Source organism: Pelodiscus sinensis, chromosome 6 (assembly GCF_052426305.1).
Source record: "Pelodiscus sinensis isolate ZL-2025 chromosome 6, ASM5242630v1, whole genome shotgun sequence".
Taxonomy (NCBI): domain Eukaryota; kingdom Metazoa; phylum Chordata; order Testudines; family Trionychidae; genus Pelodiscus; species Pelodiscus sinensis.
This window is the reverse complement of record NC_143057.1, coordinates 90,329,339-90,356,825: the sequence shown is the minus strand read 5'-3', so window position 1 is coordinate 90,356,825 and position 27,487 is coordinate 90,329,339. Positions and strand designations below refer to the sequence as shown.

The 27,487-nt window shown below is 40.4% G+C and overlaps 1 protein-coding gene across 4 annotated transcripts in view; it reads left to right on the top strand.

Annotated features, from left to right (window-relative positions):
- Positions 1 to 27,487, top strand: part of MAST4 (microtubule associated serine/threonine kinase family member 4) — a 443,204-nt gene that overhangs the window by 125,117 nt on the left and 290,600 nt on the right. The window contains exon 1 of one of the 4 annotated variants that reach the window (XM_075932359.2): positions 24,453 to 24,692. The exons of 2 other annotated variants lie outside the window; for them this stretch is intronic. In XM_075932359.2, the coding sequence (XP_075788474.2) occupies positions 24,654 to 24,692 (39 nt within the window). In that variant the 5' untranslated portion in view covers positions 24,453 to 24,653. Of the gene's footprint in view, positions 1 to 24,452; positions 24,693 to 27,487 lie in introns of those variants that run through there. One more of the 4 variants, XM_075932361.2, reaches the window with a different exon arrangement.

The window sequence follows — 27,487 nt, the reverse complement described above, 5'->3', positions numbered from 1 at the left end:
AAGGTGTTAGCATGAACTATTAAGAAAGACTTTAATTTTAGTATCCACCATTCCCTTTCTCTTTTATCTGGAAATCTTACAAGCACCTTCAGGTTATCATTTGACAGTCTTTTAGATGGCATTAAAGATAACTAATCCGTTTTGGGAAAAATGTTAATTGAAATAGGCTAAATACCTATTGGATTGAAGCCAAATCCAATTTCCTGAAACATGAAACAAGATCGATAGAGAGAAAAGCAAAGAAGATGCGACTTTGTTGCTGGTGTTGCCTCTCATTGCTAACTGTCAATCCCCCCACAAATACTAGTTGCTGTCTTTTTTTTTTTTCTTTTCTCGTGCTAATTTGCTCCCAAAAGTCTTGTTTTTGAGAACCCTAAAAGAGAGACAGGTGTAATAACCCATCCCCTTGTTATATTGTTTACCAGGTTAGACCTTCTAATACAGCAGTTATGGTCCCTTAATTGCAGCCCTACCCTTCTCTTGTTTATCAGGCATAATCTTAACACAGTCTATCAGTATTTTGTGTAGATGAATTGAATTTCTCTGTCTTCTTTTGCATCTTTTCTTATCACCGTGTTATAGGTTATGACATTTTATTAACTCATATCCAATTTCTTTAGGCCTACTCCGCTTGTGATCCTAATAGGCTCCAGTTATCACTACACTACTCTCCTTCATGAATAGTGATTAGTTTTAAGTGTTTTAAGTATTTAAACTGTAAGTGTATTAAGTATAAAAAGTAGGATTTAAGTGATTGCAAGTGAAAGCAGACAGATCAAAACAAGTTACTAACACAAAATAAACAAAACACACCAGCCTCCCATGGGAAAATACCAGATTCAAGATGGATTCCAGCACCAGGTGGCATAGTCACATGTCTTTTTAGGACCGGCCACAAGATGAACATAGAGGAAAACCGACTCATTTACAGATCATTGTCTTGGGCACCAGGCCATTAAGTTTCCTTAAGCACCTAATGGCGTTTACTAGAAGACTTAGTTCAATAAAACAGGTTTATATTTTGTATTTCCACAGAAATAGAATATACACATTCAGTAGACTACAACTTTAAAAATGTCACTTGATGCATTTTGTCTAAACCATCAAGTTATGCATATTCATATTCATAAGCCAGTTTTATAAAGCATGGGAGGGACCTGTGACAGGAACATCCAGCATTTCTTTCCCTTCTGAAGAGAGAGAATATGGGCCAAAAATCATGTATTGTTCCATGGGTTTTTTTTCCAAGTTTTTTTTTTCTGAATATTGATAAACTGCTTTTGGACTTCATGGGTCAACCACAGTGCTATGTTGCTCATCAGGTCTTTGTACTTTTATAATTGCTTGATGGTCTTAGAATAACTGTGTTTCTATTCTGCCTTAGACAGTTTTCACCTGTCCACAAACACTACACCCTCATCCTGATGTATAATATAGGTAGAATTCCCATTCCCATTTGATTAAACCTTATTTTCAATTCATCCTAGGCTGTTCTGCAACATTTCTTTGAAGACCAAAGAATCCATTCTTAACAATTCTCTTAACCTATTATGAAACAATTGGAGATGAAGGAAGAGAAAACAAATATATAGTAGTGGTCTTATTGACCTGGTCCCACTTGAGTAAAAGATACAGTAATCAGTGGTAAATTAGATAACTTCAGTTCTCTCATTAATAGACTTAACCTTTTGGTGCCACTTCATTTTAGCAATTACATGGTGTGGGCAGTACACAGTCAATTAAACTTCAAACCATCTTTGAAGTCTTCATAATGGATACTACAGTTTGGGAATCATCTACACTTGACTGTACAGGAATACATAGTTTTAGATGCTAGGGTCTATCCAAAGTTTCTGATAGTGGTCTGAAGGATCAGAATCTAGATACCGTATGTGAAGCAAGCAGGAGAGTTTACTACACACACAACGCTGTCGGATTGTTACATCACTTGTTAGAACTCAGTGAACACTGCCAAACAATAGGTTACAACTAATTATATAGGATGCTCAATGGGCAGATCAAAGTGATTGGGGGCGGGGGAGGGGGAAGATCCTGGACCCCTGGATAGGTGCTAATTGTGAAGCAAAATAAGAGTAATAACACTGCTCTACAGCCAAAATGCTTCTGAAATAAATGTAGTCAAACTTTACTAATTCTGGGTCACTGAGAACGAAAATGATGCTTAAAATTGTTGATTCGCTCTAGTTTTCAAGATATGCTATTGGGTCAGTATATATGACCCTTGACTTGCGAATGGTGGAGGATAAGTGAGTTATAAAGGGAAGAGATCTCAATTTAAACCAGAAATGACTAAAATACATCTTTGACTGGATCTATGAATAAATCTATGACTGGGTTTGGACAGTACTTGCTTTTTAGGCAAAACAATGAATGATGCAATCTGAAGCTGTTATTGCGTCATACATTATATGAATTGCATCATGTTATTCCTAGAAGTCATGGATGTTTTGCTGCATAATGGCAATGTTTTGCCATCCATTCCAGTTGGTCATGCAGTCCATATGAAGGAAACCTATGACAACATGAAACAACTTTTGAGGTGCATAAACTATGACCAACATCAGTGGCAGCTTTGTGGCGATTTGAAGGTTGTTGCTCTCTTGCTTGGTCTGCAGACTGGATACACAAAGTACTGCTGTTTTCTCTGCGAATGGGATAGTCGTGCAAGAGATTCCCACTACATCAAGATAGATTGGCCACTCCGACAGTCATTGGAGCCTGGGAGGAAAAGTGTTCAGCATCCACCACTTGTTGAATCAAGGAAGATTTTACCACCCTTACACATCAAGCTGGGTCTGATGAAGAAGTTTGTCAAGGCCATGGACAAAACACAAGCAGCTTTCAAGTACCTCTGTGGAAAATTTCCAAGGTTAAGTGAAGCTAAAATAAAGGAAGGTGTCTTTGTTGGTCCTCAGATTCGTGAACTTCTTCGAGATGATGCATTTGACCATGCACTGCGTGGCAAGGAAAAGACGGCATGGAAAGCCTTCCAGTTAGTGGCAATAAATTTTCTCAGAAACAACAAGGCAGACAACTACAGGTTGTTGGTGGAAAACCTCCTCAAGGCATACAAAAGCCTTGGTTGCAACATGTCACTAAAGATAATTTTTTTGCACTCTCATCTAGATTTTTTTTCCCACCAAACTACGGAGCAGTGAGCGACGAGCATGGTGAGCGATTTCACCAGGACATTGCAACAATGGAGAAACGCTATCAGGGCAAATGGAGCCCTTCAATGCTTGCAGACTATTGCTGGACAGTGACAAGAGATGCTCCATTTAATGAATACAAGAGACAAGCCAAGAAGCGCCGAGTAGACACTGAATAGGACTAAACTATGTACATAATAGTTTTTTGCCTTTGGTTTCATAATAAATTTTATTTATATAACCCTTTTGCTGATTTTTAAAGTGTTACATAAACAGAACACGTGAAATATCATGTAAAGCAACCATAAACACACGAAAAGACCTAGGTTTACAATTTATGATTAAAACTCTACTATCTACACAATATATATAGACGTAAAATGTAAAACCTTAAATATTTTGGAAACAGTAGCCAATCAGTTGTTTTAATTGTCATATTTGAATTCAGCACATTAAAATACATAATAAATAGCACATTTTATCTCTGAAGCAGACAACTTCTACAATTTTTTTAGACCAGTGTAATATAGTTACATAGTGTTTTCAGTAAAACAAATATTTAAACAAAGCAGACATCAGTTATCAACTATGTGTTAAGTGGTGATATGTCTGTCAGCTTCAAGAAGAGTGATAGAGATGCAGCCATGTTAGTGTGGTGTAGCTGAAACAAAAGACAGAAGTATGTAGCACTTTAAAGACTAACAAGATGGTTTATTAGGTGATGAGCTTCTTGGGCTAGACCGACTTCCTGAGATCAATATGTACTATATATACCAAAGTGATACAATTAAAAAAAAATGAACGCATGTGAAATTGACAAATCAAATTTTAGAACAAAGTGTGGGTGGGGGGGGGGGGAAGATAAGTTTCTGTGAGGTAGTGACATAGGGGTGATGATAGGGGAAGTTTCTGTGAGGTAATGACATTGGGGTAATAATTGGGGAAGCTATCTTTGTAATGGGTGAGATAATTAGATTCTTTGTTTAAACCCATACATAAAGTGTGTTAAACCCATACATATTGATCTGAGGAAGTAGGTCTGGCCCAGGAAAGCTCATCACCTAATAAACCATCTTGTTAGTCTTTAAGGTGCTACGTAGTCCTGTTTTTTGTTTCAGCTACACCAGACTAACATGGCTGCATCTCTATCACTATTCATCTGTACTGTGTTTGTGTGCCCGTCCTAGACTCCAAATTTACAAAAGGGGTTCTTAACAGAATATCATAGCCTGCCTCAGAAATTTTCATCCTACAAGATCCCCATAAGAAACCAAATTGAATCATAAGATTCCAAACCATCCTGTTGCTGTTTGAAAGAAGGTAATTTGCTTCATTCTGCGTTGCTGCAAGATTTCTTTAAAAAAACAAAAAAGTTCTGTTGGACATGAGCTCACTCTTTCAGGGCAAGCCTGCCAGAGAATAGTTTAACAGGAAACATTTCAAGCCTGCAACTACTTTTTCTCACACACAGAATTTCCAAAAGTAAATACTGCCTTTTGGGTATGCTCCTCATGGAAAACTATCTTCCTCTCAAAAGAGCAATTGAATTGTACCAAATTCTGGAAAAATTGAAATAAATGACAAACAGAAAAAGAAGGGGCCTACTACTTTCATTTTTTACTGTAGTGTTACACCTCTGTGATATAAATCTATTAGTAACTGTACAACCAGAAACAGGCAAGGGGAATTAATCACCAAATAAATCAGAATATTTAAAACCCTCAAACTTGGCTCTGGTGGAAGAAAATTTCACTTTGTGTATGCCATGAAGAGGAAGGACCAAGCACTGGTACGTGTTTGAATTTTGCAGTAGAAGAGCACAGTAGGGACTGGATTTGTTATATGCAGGTACATTATTAGCTTCATTGTGTTGAGAAAATAAGTCCTCATGAGTAGTTAATTACAAATCAAACACATTTTCAGTAAGTCTCTTAAAAAAGCAAAACTGGGGATTTGGCTGCATTTAAAAATATTAGGAAGTAGAGACAATTATGTCATTGTGTTGGGGGGGAACCTAGCCTTTGTCAATGGTGGTTCTTGTAATTCTATTCTGTTTTGTCGAATTCACGTAATAGTGACCACTTTTTACTGATGTAGAGAAGGAATAATGATAGTTGTTATAGTACAGATAATCATGCACACCATGAGAATTTATAAAGATTTGGGTAATTTATCTCAGAAAGGAGGAAACTGAAAATGTATTTAATTGAAATGTTTAGAAAATGTCAATATAATAAACCTTAGGTGCTGCTTATTATCCTTTCTCAGTTTCATCTATTCCTAGATGAAACTGAAAAGTTATAAATTTTAAGTTAAAACTATTTTTACATTGTCTATTTTTCATCCTTGGAAATTGTTGTGGCAAGATAGTACTGAGGCTGGTAGGTTAGCAGAATTTTGTAAAAGATGACTTTGAGCATAAATAACAATTTACAGTTCATGTTGAAATAGAGGGTTGAAAAATCATATGTGATGCTTTAGTGAAGAAGTAACACCTGGGAAGGTTTGGAAGGACTTTCCCCTCTAATGCTACTGTTTAAGATATACTGGGAATAGTGGGGGTTAATTGCTGGGTTCTGATACTTGAAAAGTCTTACTGACTCTGAATCATAGTGTAATTTTGCCACAGTAAACAGCACTACATTTGATGGAAAGAGAAATATTCAATAGCTTAAGTGTTCATGGTAATCTGCATGTTGTAATTATCTATCTCTTACTATACCTTGTGATATGGAATGCAGTGTTAGAAATTTGAAGGTTGATTTACTGCATAGTGTTTCTCCAAACAGTAATTACAATAATAAGCTTGGGTTTTATCATTTTCTTTCTGGTATTTACATATAAATAAATTTACATATTAATAATTTGTAAACTTGTTAAAACTTCATAAATAGAGTTTGCTCTCGCTCTCGCTCTCGCTGCTACAAGGACTATTTTTGCCCAGAAGGTGGCACAAGAGTGTGTCTCAAAGTAAATATATGTTTGATCTCTGGACCCTTGTTAACTGTTTGCTTTTGTTATACTCATTAAATTATGACCAAATCCCACTTTGTAAATACATGCCTCTATATAGGATAAAAAATAATTTTCAAGGCTGTTAAGATAGCATACAGGAAAATCATTTAAGTAGTTAGAAAAGCCCCCTTTTTGGAAAAAACAATTGCTGTCCCTCTGGTCTTTGTTATATGTAGTAGATTGGTGTTGCTGTCTCACAGTAATCTATATATCAGGAGATTACAAGTGTTGTACAATTTTATTTGAAGAATCTACCACTTTCTAAAGAAAATCTGTGAAGATTTATAAATTCTAAAAGAGAGAAAATATCTGTGTGTTTCTAAAGGAAATATTAAACTTGAATATCTTTCAGGTCTGGTGCTATATATTCTGAATTGAATATTTGGTTGCTCGAAATAGTAGTACAATCTATTGCATCATGCTGAGGAAATTACTTGTTAGTAACCTCTCTTAAATATACAACTAAATGTCCTGACGAAATGAGCTACTCTTTGAAGAGCATGTAATAATGACACTAATGACACTCACTTATGGTAAAAAGGAATGCATATTAAGCAGCACTTGCCAATCTAATGTTTCTCATCTAAAAACCTGGTTGCCCCCAACTCTCAACATAGTTTAAAAATATGTAAATAGTAAAAAATGTTTGAACATTCAAAATCTGTGTGATATAATTGGTTGGCTTTGGTTACATTTTTAATACTGAAAGGGATTCTCTGTATGCCTGAAGATTGCATTGTCTATTCTGCTGTTCCTGGACAAACAGTGTCAGAAGTAAGCTGATATCTACTCCACGTGGAGCGGTGCCTCCTGTTGTCTAGAAGTGCTGCTAGCTGGTGAAGAACAAACTTATTTGACTGTCTTTTTGTCTCTTTCAGAAGGACATTTGCTTTTGCAGGGCTTTGAGTCTTGGTAGGGTGCGGGGGAGAGGGGGACAGAGGAGAGGCTGTGTAGGTTTATTTGAGTGTGGAGGAAAGGTGGGAAAGAATCAGAGCCTTGAGAGGTACAGAAATAACTTCAGGAAGTTGTGTGTGTTGAGCATAAGCAGGGATATAGGGCAGGGGTTCCCAAACTTTTTGACACAGGGACCAGTAAATCCATTCACGAGCTTTCGGAGGACCGGTAACATTGACTTGCATATTTGCATATTCATTAAGCAAATACCGTGGTTTTGGTCCTCCCACAGCCCCCAGGGCCAGCTTTAGCAAAGCTTTTGATACGGCCACCCACAATATTCTTACCAGCAAGTTAAGGGAATATGGATTGGAAAAATGGACTCTAATCCAATAAAACCCTGCACCACCACACTGTGTATTGAAAAGGGGCTCATTTATTTTCAGAAAGCTGGCACCATCTTTCGAATTTTTTATCCATATTCTCATTCCGGATGGTGAATGCACCAGGTTCTCTCCACTCTGACACATTGTAGTGCCTTTAAACCTCACTGTCAGCAGTGGGGATATTTAAAAGGCACTTCTTTTACATTTTTATTTAGGAACTGCGTGCGCCCTGAACTGTCCTGCTCGCTGCTGGGCGATTCTCTCTCTTCTCCCCCCCACTCCCCCGCCAGCCCTGCTTCTGCCGGCCAGTTCCCCAGCCAGCCCCGCAGTCTCCCCCAGCCAGCCTTACTGCCCCCGCGAGCCCGTTCCCACCCCGTGATCTCCCCTGGCCAGCCCCACCGCTCCCACCCCCCCGGCCAGCCCTACTTCTGCCAGCCAGCCCCCCTCCAGCCCCCCGCGATCTCCCCTGCCCCCACTACCACCACCCCCCGGCCAGCCCTGCCCCGTGATCTCCCCCAGCCAGCTTCACTGCCCCCGCCAGCTGGTTCCCACCCCCGTGATCTCCCCTGGCCAGCCCTGCATCTGCCGGCAGGCTCCTCTCCCTGTCTCCCCCCGCGCACCTCCACTGCCCTGACTCTGCTTCCCTGTGGCCCATATCCAACCCCTCCTCCCCCTCCACAGACAGCAATAAGAGCTCACCTGGTAACCCTCACTATGCCTCTGCCAGGAGCCTGAAACATACGGCTGCATCCGCCCAGCCTGGCTGAGGGCTTGGGGAACCTGGCGCTGCACGGGCAGTCCGGAAGCCCGGAACACCCTGGCAGCCACACTGAGACCCGGTATTTTTTTCCCGCGGCCCGGTACCAGGCCACGGTCCATAGTTTGGGAAACGCTGATATAGGGAAACGGAACAGAGAAGTGGGGATACTAGAGAGGAGAGAGAGGTTTGTATCACAATGTACTGCAGACATATATGGAATTTTCTAAGGTTAAGGCAAATAGTGTTTCTAATTGGCTGCTTCAATTTTAAAATTTGTTTTTTTTCCTAGCATGCAAATTATATGTATAATGTAAAAGAGAGAAAGGAAAGTACATACCAATGTGAAGACTGTCTAGATGTATGAGACTTAATTTGAAGAAATTACAGTAAAACTCCTGATGGTCCGGCTCTCCTGATGGTCCGGCACCATCAGGAACCCGAAAGTGCTCTGGGCAGCCGGACCCATTGGAGCTGCTCTGCCCCAGCTTCCCCTATTCAGCTGCTGCTAAAACTGACCAGTGGCTGAATCCGGGAAGCCGGAGGCAGAGCAGCTGGGGCACTGCCGGGTAGGTCCCCTAGCGCTGCCCTGCGGGGCTGCAGGACCAACCGGTCAGCACCCCAGCTGTCCCTGATTCAGCCGCTGCTGAAACTGACCAGTGGCTGACAACAGGAAGCCTGAGGCAGAGCAGCTCTGCCCCGGGCTTCCTGGAATCAGCCCCTGATCAGTTTCAGCAGCAGCTGACTTGGGGACACCTGGGACAGAGCAGCTGGGGCGCTGCCAGGTTGGTCCCCACAGCGCCGCACCTCGGCGCTGTGGGTACCAGATTCAGCCGCTGTTGACACTGACCAGCAGCAGCTGAATCGGAGACGCCTGGGGCAGAGCAGCTGGAGTGCTGCCGGGTTGGTCCGGTAGCACCGACCCTTGGCACAACGGGACCAACCCGGCAGCACCCCAGATGCTCTGCCCCAGGTGTCCCCAAGTCAGATGCTGCTGATACTGATCAACGGCTGACTCCAGGAAGCCAGAGGCAAAGCAGCTCTGCCTCGGGCTTCCTGGAGTCAGCCGCTGGTCAGTTTCAGCAGCGGCTGAATCGGGGATGCCTGGGGCAGAGCAGCTGGGGTGCTGCCGGGTTGGTCTAGTAGCGCCGCACCTTGGCGCTGTGGGACCAACCTAGCAGCCTTCCAGCTGCTCTACCCCAGGCGTCCCCAAGAGCAGCTGGGGTGCTGCCAGATTGGTCCAGTAGCACCGCACCTCAGCACTATGGGACCAACCCGGCAGCTCCCCAGCTGCTCTACCCCAGGCGTCCTCATTCAGCCGCTGCTGAAATTGACCAGCAGTTGACTCCAGGAAGCCCGGGGCAGAGCAGCTTTCCTCGGGCTTCCTGGAGTCAGCCGCTGATCAGTATCAGCAGCGTCTGACTTGGGGACACCTGGGGCAGAGCAGCTGGGGGGCTGCCGGGTTGGGGTTGGTCCTGCCGCTCCAAGGGTCGGCGCTATCAGACCAACCCGGCAGCACTCCATCTGCTCTGCCCCAGGCATCCCCACCCCCACCTCAGACCCCTCACAGCCCCCCCTTCCGATAGTCCGGCATATCTGATAATCCGGCACCCCCTGGGTCCCAAAGGTGCCGGGTTATCGGAAGTTTACTGTATGTGGCATTGATATTTTGTGTACATATAAAAAAACTCTTTATGAATTTTGTACAGAAGATTTTGGAAATATATCACGATTTCCTTCTTGGTCGGATTTGATGTTTGAGAGAAATTTTGAGTTAGCAGTGAGAGGGTCTTTTGTATATAATAGTCTCTTGTGAATTAAACCTTAAGAGCTAAGATGTGTTGAGTGGGAGATAATCAGACGGCTTAGGAAATTTTTTTGAACACACAACAAATGCATCAATATGTTTTCCTAATTGTTAAGATGAGTGCAAGTCACATCACTTTAAAGAGGTGAATATCACTATATGATATAACAATCAGGAGTGTTCTCTACATTGCACTCTAAAATCTGAAGTCAAAGGAGCAAGAAGAGAAAATTCTACATTTCAAGTTTATTAAATTATGTTTGGGAAAATATTTATATCCTAAGACTCTCTTACCAGTTAATGATATCCACTCGTTTATTTTATCTTTCACATTTTAGATGTTAAAATGTGTATTCATTACAATAACTGGAATTGTGTGGAGATTTGTTTACTATGCCTTATTAAGTGGTAATAGAATCCATAATTGTTAGTGCTCAAGTCTAACAAAATACAATTAGTTGCTGCAAAATACATTGTACGTTAATGATACCATTAAGATTAATTAATATAAATGGATGAGCTAAGAATTTCAAATAGGACAATACTGACTTGACAACACTTTAGAATCTCAGGATTTATTTGCTTGTCCTCTGAAGATAATGTAGAAGTTACTTATCATGGTCTTATGCAAGTACAGTATGTACAAAATGTAGTCAAGAGTAAATATACATCATGAAAAGAGATAAAGCTGGTAATACTTCTAATTTCTCACATGGTATGTGATAAAATTGGTCCAAAATCCCACATTGACTGACTTCTTTAGTTAAAAAGCTTTATCAGGTAATCTAACAGCTTAGAAGGGTTTATTTGGAGAAAGTCTTTTGGGAATTTGTCAGTAGATGGCATTGCAATAAGGGTTTTCTGTTTTGTGTCTTATCTGTATGTGAATGTTAATATATTCTGTTTACACCTGGGACTGCTGACATAATGAAATACAGGCAGTCCCCGACTAACGCGGATCCGACTTATGTCGGATCCGCAGTTACGAACGGGGCTGCCCCGGAGTACACGGACTGCGGGACCTCGCGATCCCGCCGCCCGTGTACTCCGGGTGAGAAAAGCTGCTGCTCTGCGTCTCCCTGGTCTGCAGACCAGGAAGCCGCGGAGCAAAGCCGCGGAGGGGTTCAGGAAGTGGGGCAGCCCAGGCACGCCTGGGCTGTCTCGCTGCCCGAGCCGTTCCCCCTCCCCCCCCCCCCCCCCCGCGGCTTTGCAAAGCTTCGGGGAAGCCGGCAGCGGAGCAGCCCGAGCCCCCCCGCGGCTTTGCAAAGCCTCGGGGAAGCCGGCAGCGGAGCAGCCCGGGCGCGCCTGGGTTGCCCCACTGCCCGAGCCCCCCTGTGGCTTTGCAAAGCCGCGGGGGGGGCTCGGGCAGCAAGGTAGCCCGGGGGGGCTCGGGCAGCGAGGCAGTCCAGGCACGCCCGGGCTGCTCCGCTGCCGGCTTCCCCGAGGCTTTGCAAAGCCGTGGGGGGGCTTGGGCAGCGGGGCAACCCAGGCGTGCCCGGGCTGCTCTGCTGCCGGCTTCCCCGTGGCTTTGCAAAGCCACAGGGGAAGCAGGCAGCGGGACAGCCCAGACGCCCCGTGGCTGTCCCGCTGCCGGTGTCCTCAGAGGCTTTGCTCCCCGTCTCCCTGGTCTGCTGGTCTCCAGCAGACCAGGGAGACTGGGAGCAAAGCCGCGGAGGACCCAGGCGGCGGGACCGCGGTGCGTCTCGGTCCGCCGCCCGCGTCTTCCTGGTCTGCTGGGGTGGGAGGGGTGCAGCTAGTACGCCCCCCCAGCAGGCTAGGCTTTTCTCCGGACGCCTGTGGCAGAGCAGCTGGGGTGCTGCCGGTTGGTCCCGCAGCGCTGCTCTGGGCGCTACTGGACCAACCTAGCAGCACCCCAGCTGCTCTGGTCCTGATTCAGCTGCTGCTGGTCAGTTTCAGCAGCGGCTGAATCAGGACGCCTGGAGCAGAGCAGATGGGGTGCTGCTGGGTTGGTCCAGTAGCGCCGAGGAGCAGCGCTACTGGAGCAACCCAGCAGCACCCCAGCTGCTCTGCCCCAGGCGTCCTGATTTAGCCGCTGCTGAAACTGACCAGCGCTGACTACAGGAAGCCTGAGGCAGAGTTGCTCTGCCCCGGGCTTCCTGGAATCAGCTGCTGATCAGTTTCAGCAGCAGCTGACTTGGGGACGCTTGGGGTTCTTAAGTTGATTCTGTATGTAAGTCAGAAATGGCGGTCAGTTTCAGCAGCAGCTGAATCTGGATGCCAGTTCCGACTTACATACAGATTCAACTTAAGAACAAACCTACAGTCCCTATCTTGTACGTAACCCGGGGACTGCCTGTACCCCAATCCCTTGCCCTTTGCATGTTGGCTGCTATGGAGCTGGAATAGGGATGAAGGAATAACTGGCTAGTAATTAGTTGGTTATGCTCATTGATGTTAAGTTTTTCCTGGAACAGAAAAAGCAAGAGTGATTATTTTTGTGGAGAAGGAGGAAAATTGGCAGCAGTAACTTTGACACTCTCCACAGATACACACTTGAATGGAGGATATGGCTTTGCCATAGCATTAGTTTTAGGATTTAATTGTCTCACTGCTTTTTAGTTTCTACAGATCTCAGATAAACAACAGCATTAAAAAAATTGTATATGTATTCAGCAAAGTGCGAGCTGTTGCAAATTGTTCTACCTTTTTATAAATATTTTCTCTTATGTGACCCTGTTTTCATCAACAACTTTAATTGGGTCCTAGCAAGTGAATGCTTTATAATAAGCACTAGTCTGCTATACAGTAATCTATATTTTGCCCATAAGTATGATGCCTTTTCTCTTGAAAATAAGAATTTAATAGGCTGGAGCCAAAAATATCACAAGCAGTCGCTGTGTGAAATTTTCATTAATATCTTACTACCCTACCCATGCCTCCCAAATAAATTAGGTTAAATGTACCTGGTTGTGTATTTGACCTAGGTTCAACATCTGGTGAGAGTTTCTAGTGATCCCTTCCTTTCACAAGGATTCTGGGATGAGATTTGTATCTTTGGTTTCTAGTTTCAAAAGAGTCCGCAGTTGTGCACAACTGTAACATGAAAGGGGCAAAAGTCAGTATTTTTTCTTATTGGGTTCCTTTTTCACATATGAAACTCAGCAAATCTTCCTTTGGAACTGAAATCACTGAAATTTTGGAATGTTGTAACAGGCAGATGAAGTTAATATGAATGTACTGATCATGCATCTTAATTTTGATCTATGGCATCTGTGCTGTCCTCACCATGGAATGAGTTGGAATGTTTACATGGACTAATTTGTTCATTGCTTGTGGACTAGCATCCAGTTGTTTGCTTGATGAACGGCAATCAGCAAATGAACGCAGGATTCCATATAAAGAAAACTAAAATCTCAGTGGGATTATATTCCACATCTACAATACTTGCTTTATTTCTTAATATACAGCATAAATTAAATATGCTTAGGTCCTCACATCCTGTGGCGCTTTATCCTGTGTGATGTCAGTGAGAGAACTTGTATAACTGAGGATAGGGACTGAATTGGAGTTTGGTAAAATAATCTCCACCCACATTAAAACATCAAGTAAAGATGACAAAATGAGATCTGCTCATACACAGAGTGCAGACTTTTATGATATCCTTCTTTCTTGGGTGTTTGGATCATACTCAATTTTAAAAAGTATTATTAGGCTTTTAAATTTAACACTAGAGAAACAAGAGAAGCTCATATCTCTAAGAGCTAGTGTTTCAGTCTGTCTGAAGAATTAGGCAGGCAAGACTTGGTTTACAAGAATGCAAATCTAGATCAAAATTCCTTGTAGAGAGATACAGTATACTCTGTTTCCAGGCAAATGCAGTTCAGATTCACTATCCTGTACTAGTAACTTTAAAAACAATGAGTAATCCTGTGGTACTTGGGTTAGAGACAACAAATTATATAGGATCACTTTGCGGTTTTACCCCCGAAAGCTCATGATCCTAAATATTTGTTAATCGCTAAGGCTACATCTAGACTGCAGGTTTCTTTCAGAAGAAGCTTTTCTGGAAGAAATCTTCCGCAACAACTTCTTCCAAAAGAGAGCGTCCACACTGCGAAAGCTTTTTCGACAGATAGCATCCACACTGAATGGACACGATCTCTCATTTAAGCTGTGATTACTATGGATGGAGTGGCCACCAGGGCATCTGTGCTTTTTCCTCTTTCTTCTTCTTCCCCGTCCACACACCTTTTTCCAAAAGAGCTCTTTTGGAAAAAGGCTTCTTCCTTGTAGAAAGAGGTTTACCGACGTCGGAAAAAGCCCTCTGTTCTTTCAATTTTTTTTCGAAAGAACGCGATTGCAGTGTATACATAAATGAAGACTTTTTTCGGAAAAACAGCCGTTTTTCTGAATAAACTCTGTAGTGTAGACATAGTCTAATGTGCCATAGGGCTATCTGTTGTTTCTAATACACTTTATCTGCTGAGTGCTGTTGCATAAGAAAGCCACCTAGCCATTAAATAGCAGTTCATTGTTCTTGTATGATGCTGTTAACCTATGGCAGGGGTTCCAAAACTTTTTCACACAGGGACCAGTAAATCCATTCACGAGCTTTTGGAGGACCTGTAACATTCATTTGCATATTTGCGTATTCATTAAGCAAATGACGAATATGCAAATATGTTGGATTTGGTCCTCCCAAAGCCCCCAGGGCCAGCTTTATTAAAGCTTTTGATACGGCAACCCACAACATTCTTACCAGCAAGTTAAGGGCATATGGATTGGAAAAATGGACTGTAATCCAATAAAACCCTGCACCACCACATCGTGTATTGAAAAAGGGCTCATTTATTTTCAGAAAGATGACACCATCTTTTTTTTTATCCTTATTCTCATTCCGGATGGTGAATGCACCAGGTTCTCTCCATTCGGACACATTATAGAGCCTTTAAACCTCACTGTCAGCAGCGGGGATATTTAAAAGGCACTGCTTTTACATTTTTATTTGGGATTTGCATGCGCCCTGAACTGTCCCGCTCCCCGCGGGCCGATTCTCTCCCCTCCTCCCCCCTTCATATTCCCCCCCCTCAACCCTGGGCCAGTCCCGCTGTCCCTGCCAGCCGATTCTCTCCCGATCTCTCCTGGCAAGCCCTGCTGCCCTTGCCAGCCCTGCTTCTGCCGTCCGGTTCCCCAGCCAGCCCCGCGATCTCCCCCAGCCATCCTCACTGCCCCCGCCAGCTGGTTCTCTCGCTCCCCCTCCCCCTCCCATGATCTCCCCTGGCCAGCCCCACTGTTCCCTCCCCCCAGCCAGCCCTGGTTCTACCAGCCGGTTCCCCTCTACCCCCCACAATCTCCCCTGGCCAGCCCCGCTGCTCCCGCCCCCCCGGCCAGCCCTACTTCTGCCAGCTAGTTTCACCCCCACCCATGATCTCCCCTGGCCAGCCCCACTGCTCCTGCCCCCCCGGCCAGCCCTGCTTCTGCCAGCTGGTTCCCCTCCCTATCTTCCCCCGGGCAGCTCCACTGCCCTGGCCCTGCTTCCCTGTGGCCCATATCCAACTCCCCTTCCCTCCTCCACAGCCAGCAATAAGAGCTCACCTAGTAACCCTCACTATGCCTCTGCCGGGAGCCTGAAACATATGACTGCATCCGCCCAGCCCGGCTGAGGGCTTGGAGGACCCAGCGCTGCATGGGCAGTCCAGGAGCCTGGAACACCTTGGCAGCCACAGTGAGGCCCGGTATTTTTTTCCGGCGGCCCGGTAGCAGGCTGCGGCCCATAGTTTGGGAAACGCTTACCTATGGCAACAGTTCAACTTTTATCTAACGGCAGTCCTATATGTATATCTGTTGCTGATGATTTATAGAGCAGCTCCCATGTGATCTCTGAGGATCTGGTAGATGCAAAAAAGACAATTGTAGAGGCTGAAAGATGATCTGAGGGGTGAGACCCCAATGTACAATACTCTTCCTAAAAGACATCAAACTCCACCAGACGCAGGAATCTCAGGCCAGATGATATGTTCCCAGTCATAATAAGAACAATGTGAGCCCTATTGTAATACTTACTTTTCCTTTAAATAAAAAAAAATCTTTCCTGTTCTTCCCCATTGTCTCCTTGCCTTCCCATCATTACATTGTGAGATTCTTAAGACTAGAGGTGAAAATAAGCGGGTGCACCCTGGTGCGCACTCTGGCAAGAGTTGGCTGAGCTGGGGCAAAAGCCAGCAGAGAGCTATTAAAGAGCTGGCAGGACCCGAGTTGCAATAGGACAGTACCAGTAAGTAATTTTAAGTTATTTTCACCATTGCTTAAGACTGAAGTTCTTCCTTCTTGTTCATCTAGAAGGTGCCTTAGTTATACCCTGAATCACTAATCCTCTAATACCAGCCCTAAATGCCACTGTTAAATATTGAAATGAATGAATATTTATTATGTTTCTCAAATTATTAAAATAACAATTGCAATAAACTGTGAGATTAATAAACTGTGAGATTAAAAAATTGTCATGGTTAATTTCATTGTAAAACAAAAAAATACCACATAAAATTTATTATAAATATTTTGGGTGTTTTTCTACATTTTCAAATATATTTATTTCAGTTACAACACAAAATATAAAGTGTATAGTGCTCATGTTTCTTTTTATTACAAATATTTGCACTGTAAAAAAGATAAAATAAATAGTATTTTAGTTCACATCAGATAAGTACCATTGTGCAATTTATTGCGAAAGTAACTTAGCAATGTAGAATTTGTTACGTAACTGTATTCAAAAAACAAAACTGTGTAAAGATTTAGAGCTTATGATTTGCAGTATGAAAAGGCATATGAATGTTTAAACTTTAGCATATCGGTCATATAAATACCTTGCAATGCTAGCTACACAATGTCATCTGAATGCCTGTTCTCACTTTCAGGCAACATTGTAAAAAAGCAGGCAACATTATCTCCCATAAATGAAAAAAAAAATTGCTTGTCTCAGTGTTTGGATGAATAAGGAATAGGACTGAATAGATTTGTCGGGGATGAATTGAAAAATATTTGTGTTTTTAAAAGAGCAATATTAGTAATAAAAATAATATAAAGTGAGCACTGTACACTCTGTATTCTGTGTGGTAATTGAAACCAATATATTTGAAAATGTGTAATAGTTTAACAATGCAGTAGAAACTGCAATTAATCATGAATTTTAAAAATGTAGTTAATTTTTCTGAATTACTCATATGCATTAACTGTGATTGACAGTCAGCTAGCTTGAGCATTTGTAAACTAATTGTGTGGAAGAAGTCCCAGGGAGAGTGCAGGGAGAACCACTGGGATAGTAGAGCTTTTGGATAGTTGAAAGTTCAACTATATACATTTCCATTCTTCGTTAAACTGAAACTCTGTATCTTTGTTGGATCTCATCATTATTATGCACTTTATAAACTGCGGAGGCTCTCCTGCAAATACTAGGATGTCTTTGTTCACTCGGTAAGATCTGAATAAAGACCTTTGGCTAAAAAGACAAAATTCATTGACTTTGAAACCTTTAGGTAGACTTAAACTTCACTCAGTCTTGGGATTTCAGATTTAAAATACAAAGTGATTTTGCCTTATTCCAGTGCTATTCATCAGTGTTTCATTTTACCTTGTATAGATAGTATTACAGCTAAACTTTCATTACAAACACCTGATTTAAAAAAAAAATATTCAGACCTACATAATAGAATTAAACTTGAGGCAGTGGTGAATGAAAACCACTTGAAGGAGGTGGGCCTTGAAATAAAATAAAATTACAGAGTCAGAAAATTGCCTTATAGCTGGGGTTTATTTTTTAAAATTCTGTATATTTGTTCTCCAGAATCTAAGCTGTCATTTAAAAAAAGACCCCCCCCCCACACACACCTGTTTCTAACCCTTATGATAGCAAACAGAACCTTCAAAATATGAAGTAAAAATAAAAAAGATGGACATAGAATTGCCATCTAGTTCCATTGCCTGCTCTCAAACCATGACTATTTAATAACTAGACCATTCCTGAAAGGTGTATGTCTAATGGAACTTATTCTTATAAACCTCCAATGATGGAGATTCCACAACCTCCCTAGTATCTGCACACCATCTGAAACAATAGCTGTGAACTGTTAACTGTTTGACCAATGATGTTGTGGAAACATCCTTATCCTTGTTGGCAGCTGTGGCTTATATTTGTATTGGGTATAGGGGGGTAGCTGCTGTCAAGAATTGCTGAAAAGTGGAACATGTAAATTCATTACATCCACTCCGCCCTCCCCCAAATTAAAGTATCTTCTGCCCCTGCTCGAAAAGGAAGCAGTTAAGAGGTGACACCTACATCTTTGACAGACTTCTTTGGTACCAAAATATTAACGCCGTCTTCCACATTACCTTGACTACCAACCCCCCCACCCCAGTGTTCCCTTATTCAGCAGCTCAAACTACCCTTGTTCCCTTGATGACTTCTGCAAGACAGCATTTGGAGATTAAGATTACAACAAATATTTACTTTTTGAGGTGTTTAATATTGACACCATCCTCCCAACATTGTTCTGATGGGACTGAAGTAAGGAAAGTGGGCAACAAATGGATCAGTGTCCCAGCTGCATAGTTTGGGTCTGGTGTGCTGCATACAACATGTCTATGTACATTGTTGGGGAGTCGAGTCTACTTTGGGAGGCCTTTTCCACATGTAAAGAGTAAATGGTGGTGTGTATGGCAGTGTACTGGTTTTATCAACACAAACTTTAAGTACTCCTAAATGGCAATTCTGTGAGTTCCAATCAAACATATCACATCACCTGGTCTCTTTTTCTCATTCTTCTTTCTAATCCTCATTACAGAAAAGATGTATTGGAAATGGTTAGTTTATAAACATTTACCTTTTAGCATCCATCTAGTTGTAAAACCAAATGCCTTATTTATGGTGAGTCCAGCTATCTGCACTTAAGACAAGAAGAAAAATATAACAAACATTAAATATCCCTAGAATTGCCTAAATCACCTATGTCTGTGCATAAGAAAATCATTATTTTTTAATGCCTTGGGCTTTCCAGCATTAGAAGCTAGATGGGGCTCTCCCCTTTCCAGTAGAGTAAAATACCAGTTTGTATCTTTCCTGGGTTGCACGTTATCAGACTTTAAACCAGTTACCTGGTATAGGACTGATCTTTTCCCAGAACCTTAAATTCCCACATTTGGGGAGAAAAGAAGAAGAAAAAAGTCAATCTCTATCAGTTGACTTATTTGTCATAGATTAAAATAGGGTATCATGTGACTACTCTATATCGAGTGTGTTTGTGTGAATGTAATGTCATGTCAAATAGCTGGCAGTCTAAATTCTTAATTACAGAAACTTGTATGTCTATGTCAAACTCATTTTTTCCCATTTAAGTGATGGCTTAGTGATTTCTGACTTTTCTCTCAAAACACTGAAGCTTAGATGATGTAATTGAATAACATATGGTGGATGCAGTGAATAGCAATATTAATGAGACTATAAATTGCCTAACATTTCAGAATTGCTATAATCTACTATAGTGATGTTATTTCCCATCACCTCTTTTCAATTTAAAGTAAAAATAGATAACATTGTGAAGACGTTCATGTGCTAAATATCGAAAACTTCATCATATGTAATCAGGTCACATTTTCTCCATACAGAGAAGAGGAAAAAACTTTTCTGAAATAGTTTGGCTGGCTTTTCTTAAAATGCTTTTGCTCTTCCTGACAGGGGGGAAAAAAGGTTCTACTCATTTTTATGAGACATGCTGTATTTTGTGGTGGTCATGCAACTAAACCAGTGTTTTTCCCCCTGTGATTGATGTAAGGGTATTTATGGTGATAGTCTGCTATATTTCATATGTATATGAGGATGTCATGGTTAGTGTTCCAAAGGATATTATTTATATAATTTATATTTTATCATTTTCTTTTGGAATGTCATTTTGTTCAGTAGTATGATTCCTGTCATTTTGCCTGTTACACTTTTGATGGTTAATATGGCAGAAATAATTAGATGAAAAGGTGATGTGCACCTCTAGACAGCAGTATAACATCTTGTGAAAAGCTGTGATGCAATTTACATGAACTATGCTGCATCAAACACCAAGTGCATTCATCATGAAGCATCTAAAAAAGGATTGAATGGAAACAATTGCTCAAATGGTAGGATAACATGGATGCAAATACGTGCTGCTTGCCACTCTGTAATTCATGCTAAAATGCAACATAAGCATATTAAAATGCCATTTGCAGAATTGATACAATATATATTGTTGGTAGAAAGGTGATTGCGCTTTTCTCTCTGTGATAAATTCAATCGTCCACTGGAAGGCAGTCGTCTTTGTTTCCTTGACCTGCCTTCCAACCTATTTAGGTTATTACATGAATAACCTTTAGTCTCCTTTCAGATAACTTGTATGTAAATGTTACCACTTGAGCAACAGAAGGGCAATATTTTGTCTTAATTGAAGTTGTAATTTCATTCAGGAAATTTTGTATAGATCATTTCTGCTTCTTTTCAATTGTCTGTTCCCTGTAGTATTTGAAATGGAATTGAATGGTATTTCTGATTTCTTGTCAGGTTGTGGGTATTTGGTAGCTAGTCTGTTAAGCAGTAAGTTACTTATTAGCACAGTTTTAACCTTGTGAAGTGATCTAAGTCTTGGGTATGTAGAATTTTTAACACTTCACAGGCTTCGGAGCTAAACAGAAGTATACTACCATATAAAGCTTCACATTGAGGAACCACACAGCTTCCTGTGTTGGTCTTAAAATGTACATTTTCTATTATGATATAGCTAACAGTGCTTAACTGTAATGTGGTCGACTCCATGGGACAAACTGCATTTTTTTTCACTGTGCCAAGGAATCCCACAAACTCTAACTATCATTTCAGATACATTTTGAGAATCCCTTGAAACTACAGAAAGTTTCATTATTTTTACTCTCTCACCATGTACTCTTTTTGGAGCTGGAGGAAGCAATCAATAGAAAGATGAATGAGGGCACATGGAGTGAACATGTGACAGATTTGAATATAAAAAAGCTGAAACAAGAGGAGATAAATAATGGAAATGAGAAAATGGTACCAGAATTAATTGGAAGAAGACATATAAAAGAAATAGGAAATACATTTTTTAAAAAAATCCACAGGTTTAAGTTATTATTTTAATATTATATTGCTTATTTCTCTTTAAAGCGAGGGAAAGGAATCAGGTGCCTACCTACTTTTAGTGGTTGTCATATTAATATTGCTGACTATTTAGGCAGACCTGTGGTTAAACTTAAGTTAACCAGTAGTTGTTAGTGCTGCTTTTTTTTGGTTGCATGCTAGGTCCTGAATTGGCTGCTACTATTCCTGGGATCTGGGAGAATGCCAAGATGGCTTTAACTGGAATTCTGACACAGGTGAGGATCTGGCTTGTTACATACACATGAGATGAAGCATCCGTAGAATAAAAAGACTGTTTTTGAGTTAGTATGTATGTAACTTAGACATCTGACACTTGAACATATCTTATTTTTAAACATTGACTCTTTAAATATTACTCCTCGTGTAAGTTCATATAGAAAGTTTTGGCAAAGTTGAGTCTTTCACAGCATAATTGTAAGCCTCAGAAAATTGGTATTTATAATCAAAGTGAGTGCCAGAATCTTTTGTACTTTGTGCACTGTTACTGTATAACTTTTAAATTCATTTCTCATTCATTTTTGATCATGTAAGGTATGTAGACCTTGGGCAAATGGAGCAACTTTTCCTATTCCCTCAGCTATGCTATTATTGTTCAATGTTATTCTTTCAGCAACCTTTTATTTTTGTCCCAATGTTTTTGCCTCTAGCAGGTTTTATTTCTTTAAAATGTATGTGGTCCACTTCTCAAAGTGATGCATTTTGACAGGAAATCAATACTTTTTTATATACTAGATTTGATGGTGTGATTGTCATAATCCTCATCTTAGACTTTGTTAATGGCTGAATACTAACCTTGTTTTTTTATATCTCAGTTTTTATATCCTTTGCTAAGAAATGTATCTTTCACCTCCATCCCAGCCCATTCTCTCCAGAAAAGTTCTTTTAGGTATATCATATCTTCCATTGAAACGTACTAGAGTCAGGCAGCTGTAGAAGTACCTGCTACTTCTATATTGATACATGTATTCCTGCAGCTAGACGTCATTGCTATGGGCTGTTGTGTCATTCGTGTGATGACACATCTGACACAAAAACTTCCCCAACATTAGCCAATTAGGGCAGTTAACTTATGTGGGATGTGGACAGAGGATTAAAATTCCCTTTCGTGAATTTTGTAGCTCTGAAGAGAATATTGAAGGGGGAAAAAAAGGCTGGTAACCACTTTAAATATAGCTGTCAATCACATCTGTTTTGAGAATGTCTCTAATTTATTTTGTCTTTCTAAGAGGTCTTTTGGCAATATGACATTTCAGAGTTTGATTGTGCTTCCTGGTTTTGGAAATGCTATAATTATTTTTTCTTTAGCGTATGAAATTAAAAAGCCTGGATGTTTTCTAATTTATGTTGTATCAACTCCTCAATCCCAAACTGAAAACCTATGGGTGTGCTTGCGGGGATCTCTCTTGGTATTGTGTATAGTATTTCCTGACATGACTTTTACTGGGTATATCTAGTGATGTATGCAGAGATCATTTTTAACATAAAATGTAATCAATTTAACTCAGTGGCTGATTCTTAAACCTCTAAGATTTTTTTAATGACACAGTATCAATTGATATCAAGGCTAATAGTCTGACAGCTTCAAAAATCAATGTTTAGTTTAGTAGCAGCTGTAATGATATAAATCAAATACTTTACTTTTTCCTCTTGGCATTTGTGTATCCAGGAATGATCATCTTAGTTACAGCATCTGGTTTTTACCACAGAGTTGTCTTCGTTGTTTGTCTTTTGCCATTCCTTTTGTCCTGCTCGGTTGATTTGTGGCCTAGGAGCTCAAGTTACTTGCCCTGTGTCACTAGGTAAATTAGTGACTGTTTCCAGTTGTTTTTCTTTAACCACTAAACCCCACTCAGTTTCTTCCGTTTAAATGTCTGCAATTTGAAAGCAAAGGGGATAATTTCTTATAAAGTGCCATTACAATGCAGTGTTACTAATATACTGTGCAGATAATGAAAACTTAATACTCATCTCTTAGGGTACGTCCAGACTACAGGGTTTTGTCGACAGAAGTTTTGTTGACAGATACTGTCGACAAAGCTTCTGTCGACAAAGAGCGTCTAGACTACATTCAGTTCTGTCAACAAAGCAAGCTGCTTTGTCGACAAAACCCTGTAGTCTAGACACAACCCTACATGCAATAACACCTTCTGTCGACAGAAGGCGTTATGCCTCGTAAAATGAGGTTTACCAGCGTCAACAAAACTGCTGAGTTCTGTCGACGTTATGTCGACAGAACTCAGCGGTAGTGTAGATGCAGGTATAGTTTTTTTGACAAAAGTCCACTTTTGTGGACAAAACTCTGTAGTCTAGACACACCCTTAGATATCTTGAATTGAAATTAAACAAGAATGAACAAGGTACAACCTAAAATAGGCTTTGAAACTACACATGTTGGGAATCCTATTGTTTATTTATAATTCTTTATTAAATTTTCCAAATGCAGCATGTACCAAAATACCAGAGTCATTATAGTACACCAAGTAAATAAAGAGGGTTAGAATAAAAGAAAGGGAGGGGACAAGGCCAATTTTATCTTTGGGATCTTTGATAAGCATAAACCTCTAAAAAGTTAGCCCAAATTCTTTGATTTTTCCAAGGATTCCCTTCCTGCACAGTGCCAGTTATCTGATAGCTGTGAGGTCAGCTATATCACTGAGCCAGGCAGGGAATCCTGTGTTTTGGTTTTTTTTATATTACTGTAGTTGGGTTAATATTTCACCTAATGAATTAATTTTATTTTTACTTTGTCATATTTTGATCTGGTGTTGATACTTCTATCATTGACATTAAACTGTAAAATGTTTCTATATTTGTGGTCTCAGAATAGGCTTCCAAAGTATTTATGTAAATAAATTGGCTTTCAAGCTGTTAGATAAAATGCCACTGGTGACTGGAAAACTGCCTCTGTGTTGTTAAAAGGCAGCGTGCATGTTTATGCTACATTTTGTTTTCTTTGATGCCATCAAAACGATGAGAGCCAGACTTGGTTGTGCTGCTTGACTGACCAGCTGTGCCCCAGTTTTTCACCATTAGAATCAGCTGCTGCCTTTACTGAGGTGTCACTGCTGATTTACTCAGACACTTTGACCTTACAGTTGCCTCGGAAAGTGCTTGACCTAGAAGCCAGTGCCCAAAGCAGTTTGCCGTTTGCACAGGATGCCAGTGTTATTGTTTTGAATATAACAATGCTCAAAGGATTTCCTCTGTCTAATAGCTATTCCTGCCTGGATGAATGTGTTAGGTGTCTGGAGCCCACTTGCTGCGTTGTAACACAGTACTGCAAGCATTCATGATCTCTGAAGTTGCTGGAGTGAATAACTAAACCAGAGTCAGCTGACTTTCACTCTCCAATCAGATAAAATGTGATGTAAGTGTTTAGCAGCTGCTAGGATCTGAATAAGGGTGCTGAAGTCTGAGGTAGTACAGCATGGCTATACTGTTGTGGGAGGAATAAGAAAAGCTAAATAGTGCAATGGATGAGTCCAGCATTCTGAGGAGACGAGGGCTTCAGGTAAGAAACTATACATTCATCAATGTTTTCTCCATGAATCTCTGATCGTTTCCAAGTCCTGTTTCATTCTTTGACTGCTTGCAAATGTCACAATTTTGGAACTACATACTTTGCAGTGTGATGTGTTGGGTATCATGCTACAGGTACAACATGTAAGAATGAATGCTCATCAGTTCTCTCGAGGAACTGATTTGTCTGTGTGTTTGTGAGAGACAGGTAATATCTTTCAAGTATATTTAGAATAACATTTTCTTAAGCAAATAAGTTTGGTTTTTAATATCCTGACACTAATGATTTAAAAGCGCAATGTTATGGTTGGTTAACTACAACTATAGTGAAGTATATGGATATGTTTCACACAGTAGTATGTCAAAGGAAATCTAAGCTTAGCATCAGTGGGCATTCATAACAGATGTGTGCAGCTGTTGATTGGAGTTCCTCTAAGCAATAATTAATGTGGGATACTGTTTCAAGTTTATCATTTTCTGTAGGTTGGAAATTAGAAGAGATACTGTGTATTTTTAAAGTAATGGATATGTGATGCCATGGTTGAATTTGTTACATTTATAAACAAAATAACTTTACAGTAAAGATTTATTTGAAGCAAAACTGGGTAAGATAAGGCTATTGTTTGAGAGGGGGCAAGTATGTGTTAAACTTCAACAAAATCATAGCTATTTGAGCAGTATTTTAAGAATGATAAAAATTCAGAGTGTATTTATCATCTAAATCACATTTTGCAAGCCATTATTCGACAGTATGCGAAAAAATCAGGCAAATATTTCATTTCACAAGTGCTGTGAACAATTGGGAATTTTTCATTTGTCTCAAATGGTTATTACTTTAGTTTAAAATGCATGCTTCTGTATGCTAAATGCATATTAGACCAATTTAGTCTTTTTTGAAAGTAGTTAATATAAAATAGGGTCTGAAAATCAGTTTCTTAATATAAAATATATGTAAGAAAATTCACTGATGCAAAATGGAGCACCACCTTTAAACTTCATTATTGTATCCTATTGTTTGTTTAAAAAAACCCTTTTGCTCAAGTCACTCTTAGTGATGAATGTACTTCCTTTCTTTTGTTTTCCTTTTCACAATATATCAATAGAGAGAGGGGGAAAGCCCATGCCGTATGTGAGATCACTACTGCTTTAAGCAATGTAAAACTACAAAAAAGTGATGCAATTCACTGAACTTCCAAAAGTTGTAAACGGCACAGAAGCCTGGTTGTTGTTAATGAGAAGTACTTCCAGATAACTCAGTATGTCTAAAGTGATTATTGTTATTGTATAACTTAAACCTTTTAAGTCACCGTGCTAAAATATCTGTTCAGATTCTCATTTGTTTTTCTTTAACTGTGTATTACTTTATTTGACCATAAGGATTAGGTTAACTTTTTAAATTAAAACAAACTCACTCCTGCCTTTGAGCTTTTGCTTCGTCTCTGAGGGCACGTCTAAACTACATTCCTCTTCCGAAAGAGGAATGTAAATGAGCCCGATAGAAAATGCAAATGAAATGCAGATTTACAAATCTTGCGTTTCATTTGCATAGTCACATGAGAGCACTTTTTCGGAAAAAAAGGGGTTTTCGAAAAAGAAACCACAGTATACACTTTTTCTTTAAAAGAAAAACGCCCTTTTTCGAAAGAACCCATATTCCTGAAAAATGAGGTGTACGGGTTCTTTTGAAAAAAGGTTTTTTTTTTCTCTAAAGAACCCCATCTAGACTGCATTTTCTTTTTCGAAAATCCGTTTTTCAAAAAAGCGCGCTTATGCAAACGAAGCACGAGATTTGTAAATCTCCGCTTCATTTGCATTTTCGATTGGGCTCATTTACATTCCTCTTTCAGAAGAGAAATGTAGTTTAGACATAGCCATATAATCTAAATCCTTCCTTTTATATTAACTGATTGTGTGTGTGTGTGTGTGTGTGTGTGTGTGTGTGTGTGTGTGTGTGTGTGTTGGGATGTATGTGTGGGGGATATCTCCTCAACTACTGTATATTGGGGCTGCCAGTGACATCATTTAAAAGGAGGATTTAACAGTTTCAAGGGGTAGATCGTCACAGTAAAAACAGATTTCCTTCTACTAAACCGGCTATAGTCCACTGAGTTATGTAAACTGGGATATCTGCCTTTGGACATGAATTCTACAGCATTCTGTATGGATTGAGGATAGGTAAAACTGTACTGCATATATCTGTTGCAATGTTCTGTAGCATAAATATTTTCAAGACAACAAAACATTCTGTAATTTGTTTATGTAATCTGTTGTAACTCAATTGAATCTTTTTGTATAAATATTCAGATGCATCTAATTACATATTTACATTTTTCCATTATACTTAGCTAAGCATTTTTAAAGAATTTTGAGAATCATGCACTAAATATATTCTTGATATCAAAAGCAGCAGTGCATACATGCAGTACTGGATTGTTTTAAAAGAGGGGTGTGGTGCACACCACAAATCTATGATTAGGATCTGATCCTAAAGTTCACGGTCTAAGGACCATATCCTACAAATCCTTATTTTAGAGAGAGTTCCACAAAAGTCTCTGCCCATTTGCAAGTGATGACAGTTTAAGTCCTTAGAGTAGACTGTAAACTCTCCAGGGCAGAGACTCTATTTTTTATGTGTGTAATACAACACAGTGGGATAAAGGGTGCCTTAAGTAGAACTAGTAAGGGAAAATAAGTAATCTGAGTATTTAATCAAAAAGTAAATTTTGAAGGACCCCACATTAGGGATGTTAAATATTGGTTAACTGAATAGTAAAGGAGCCTCATAAA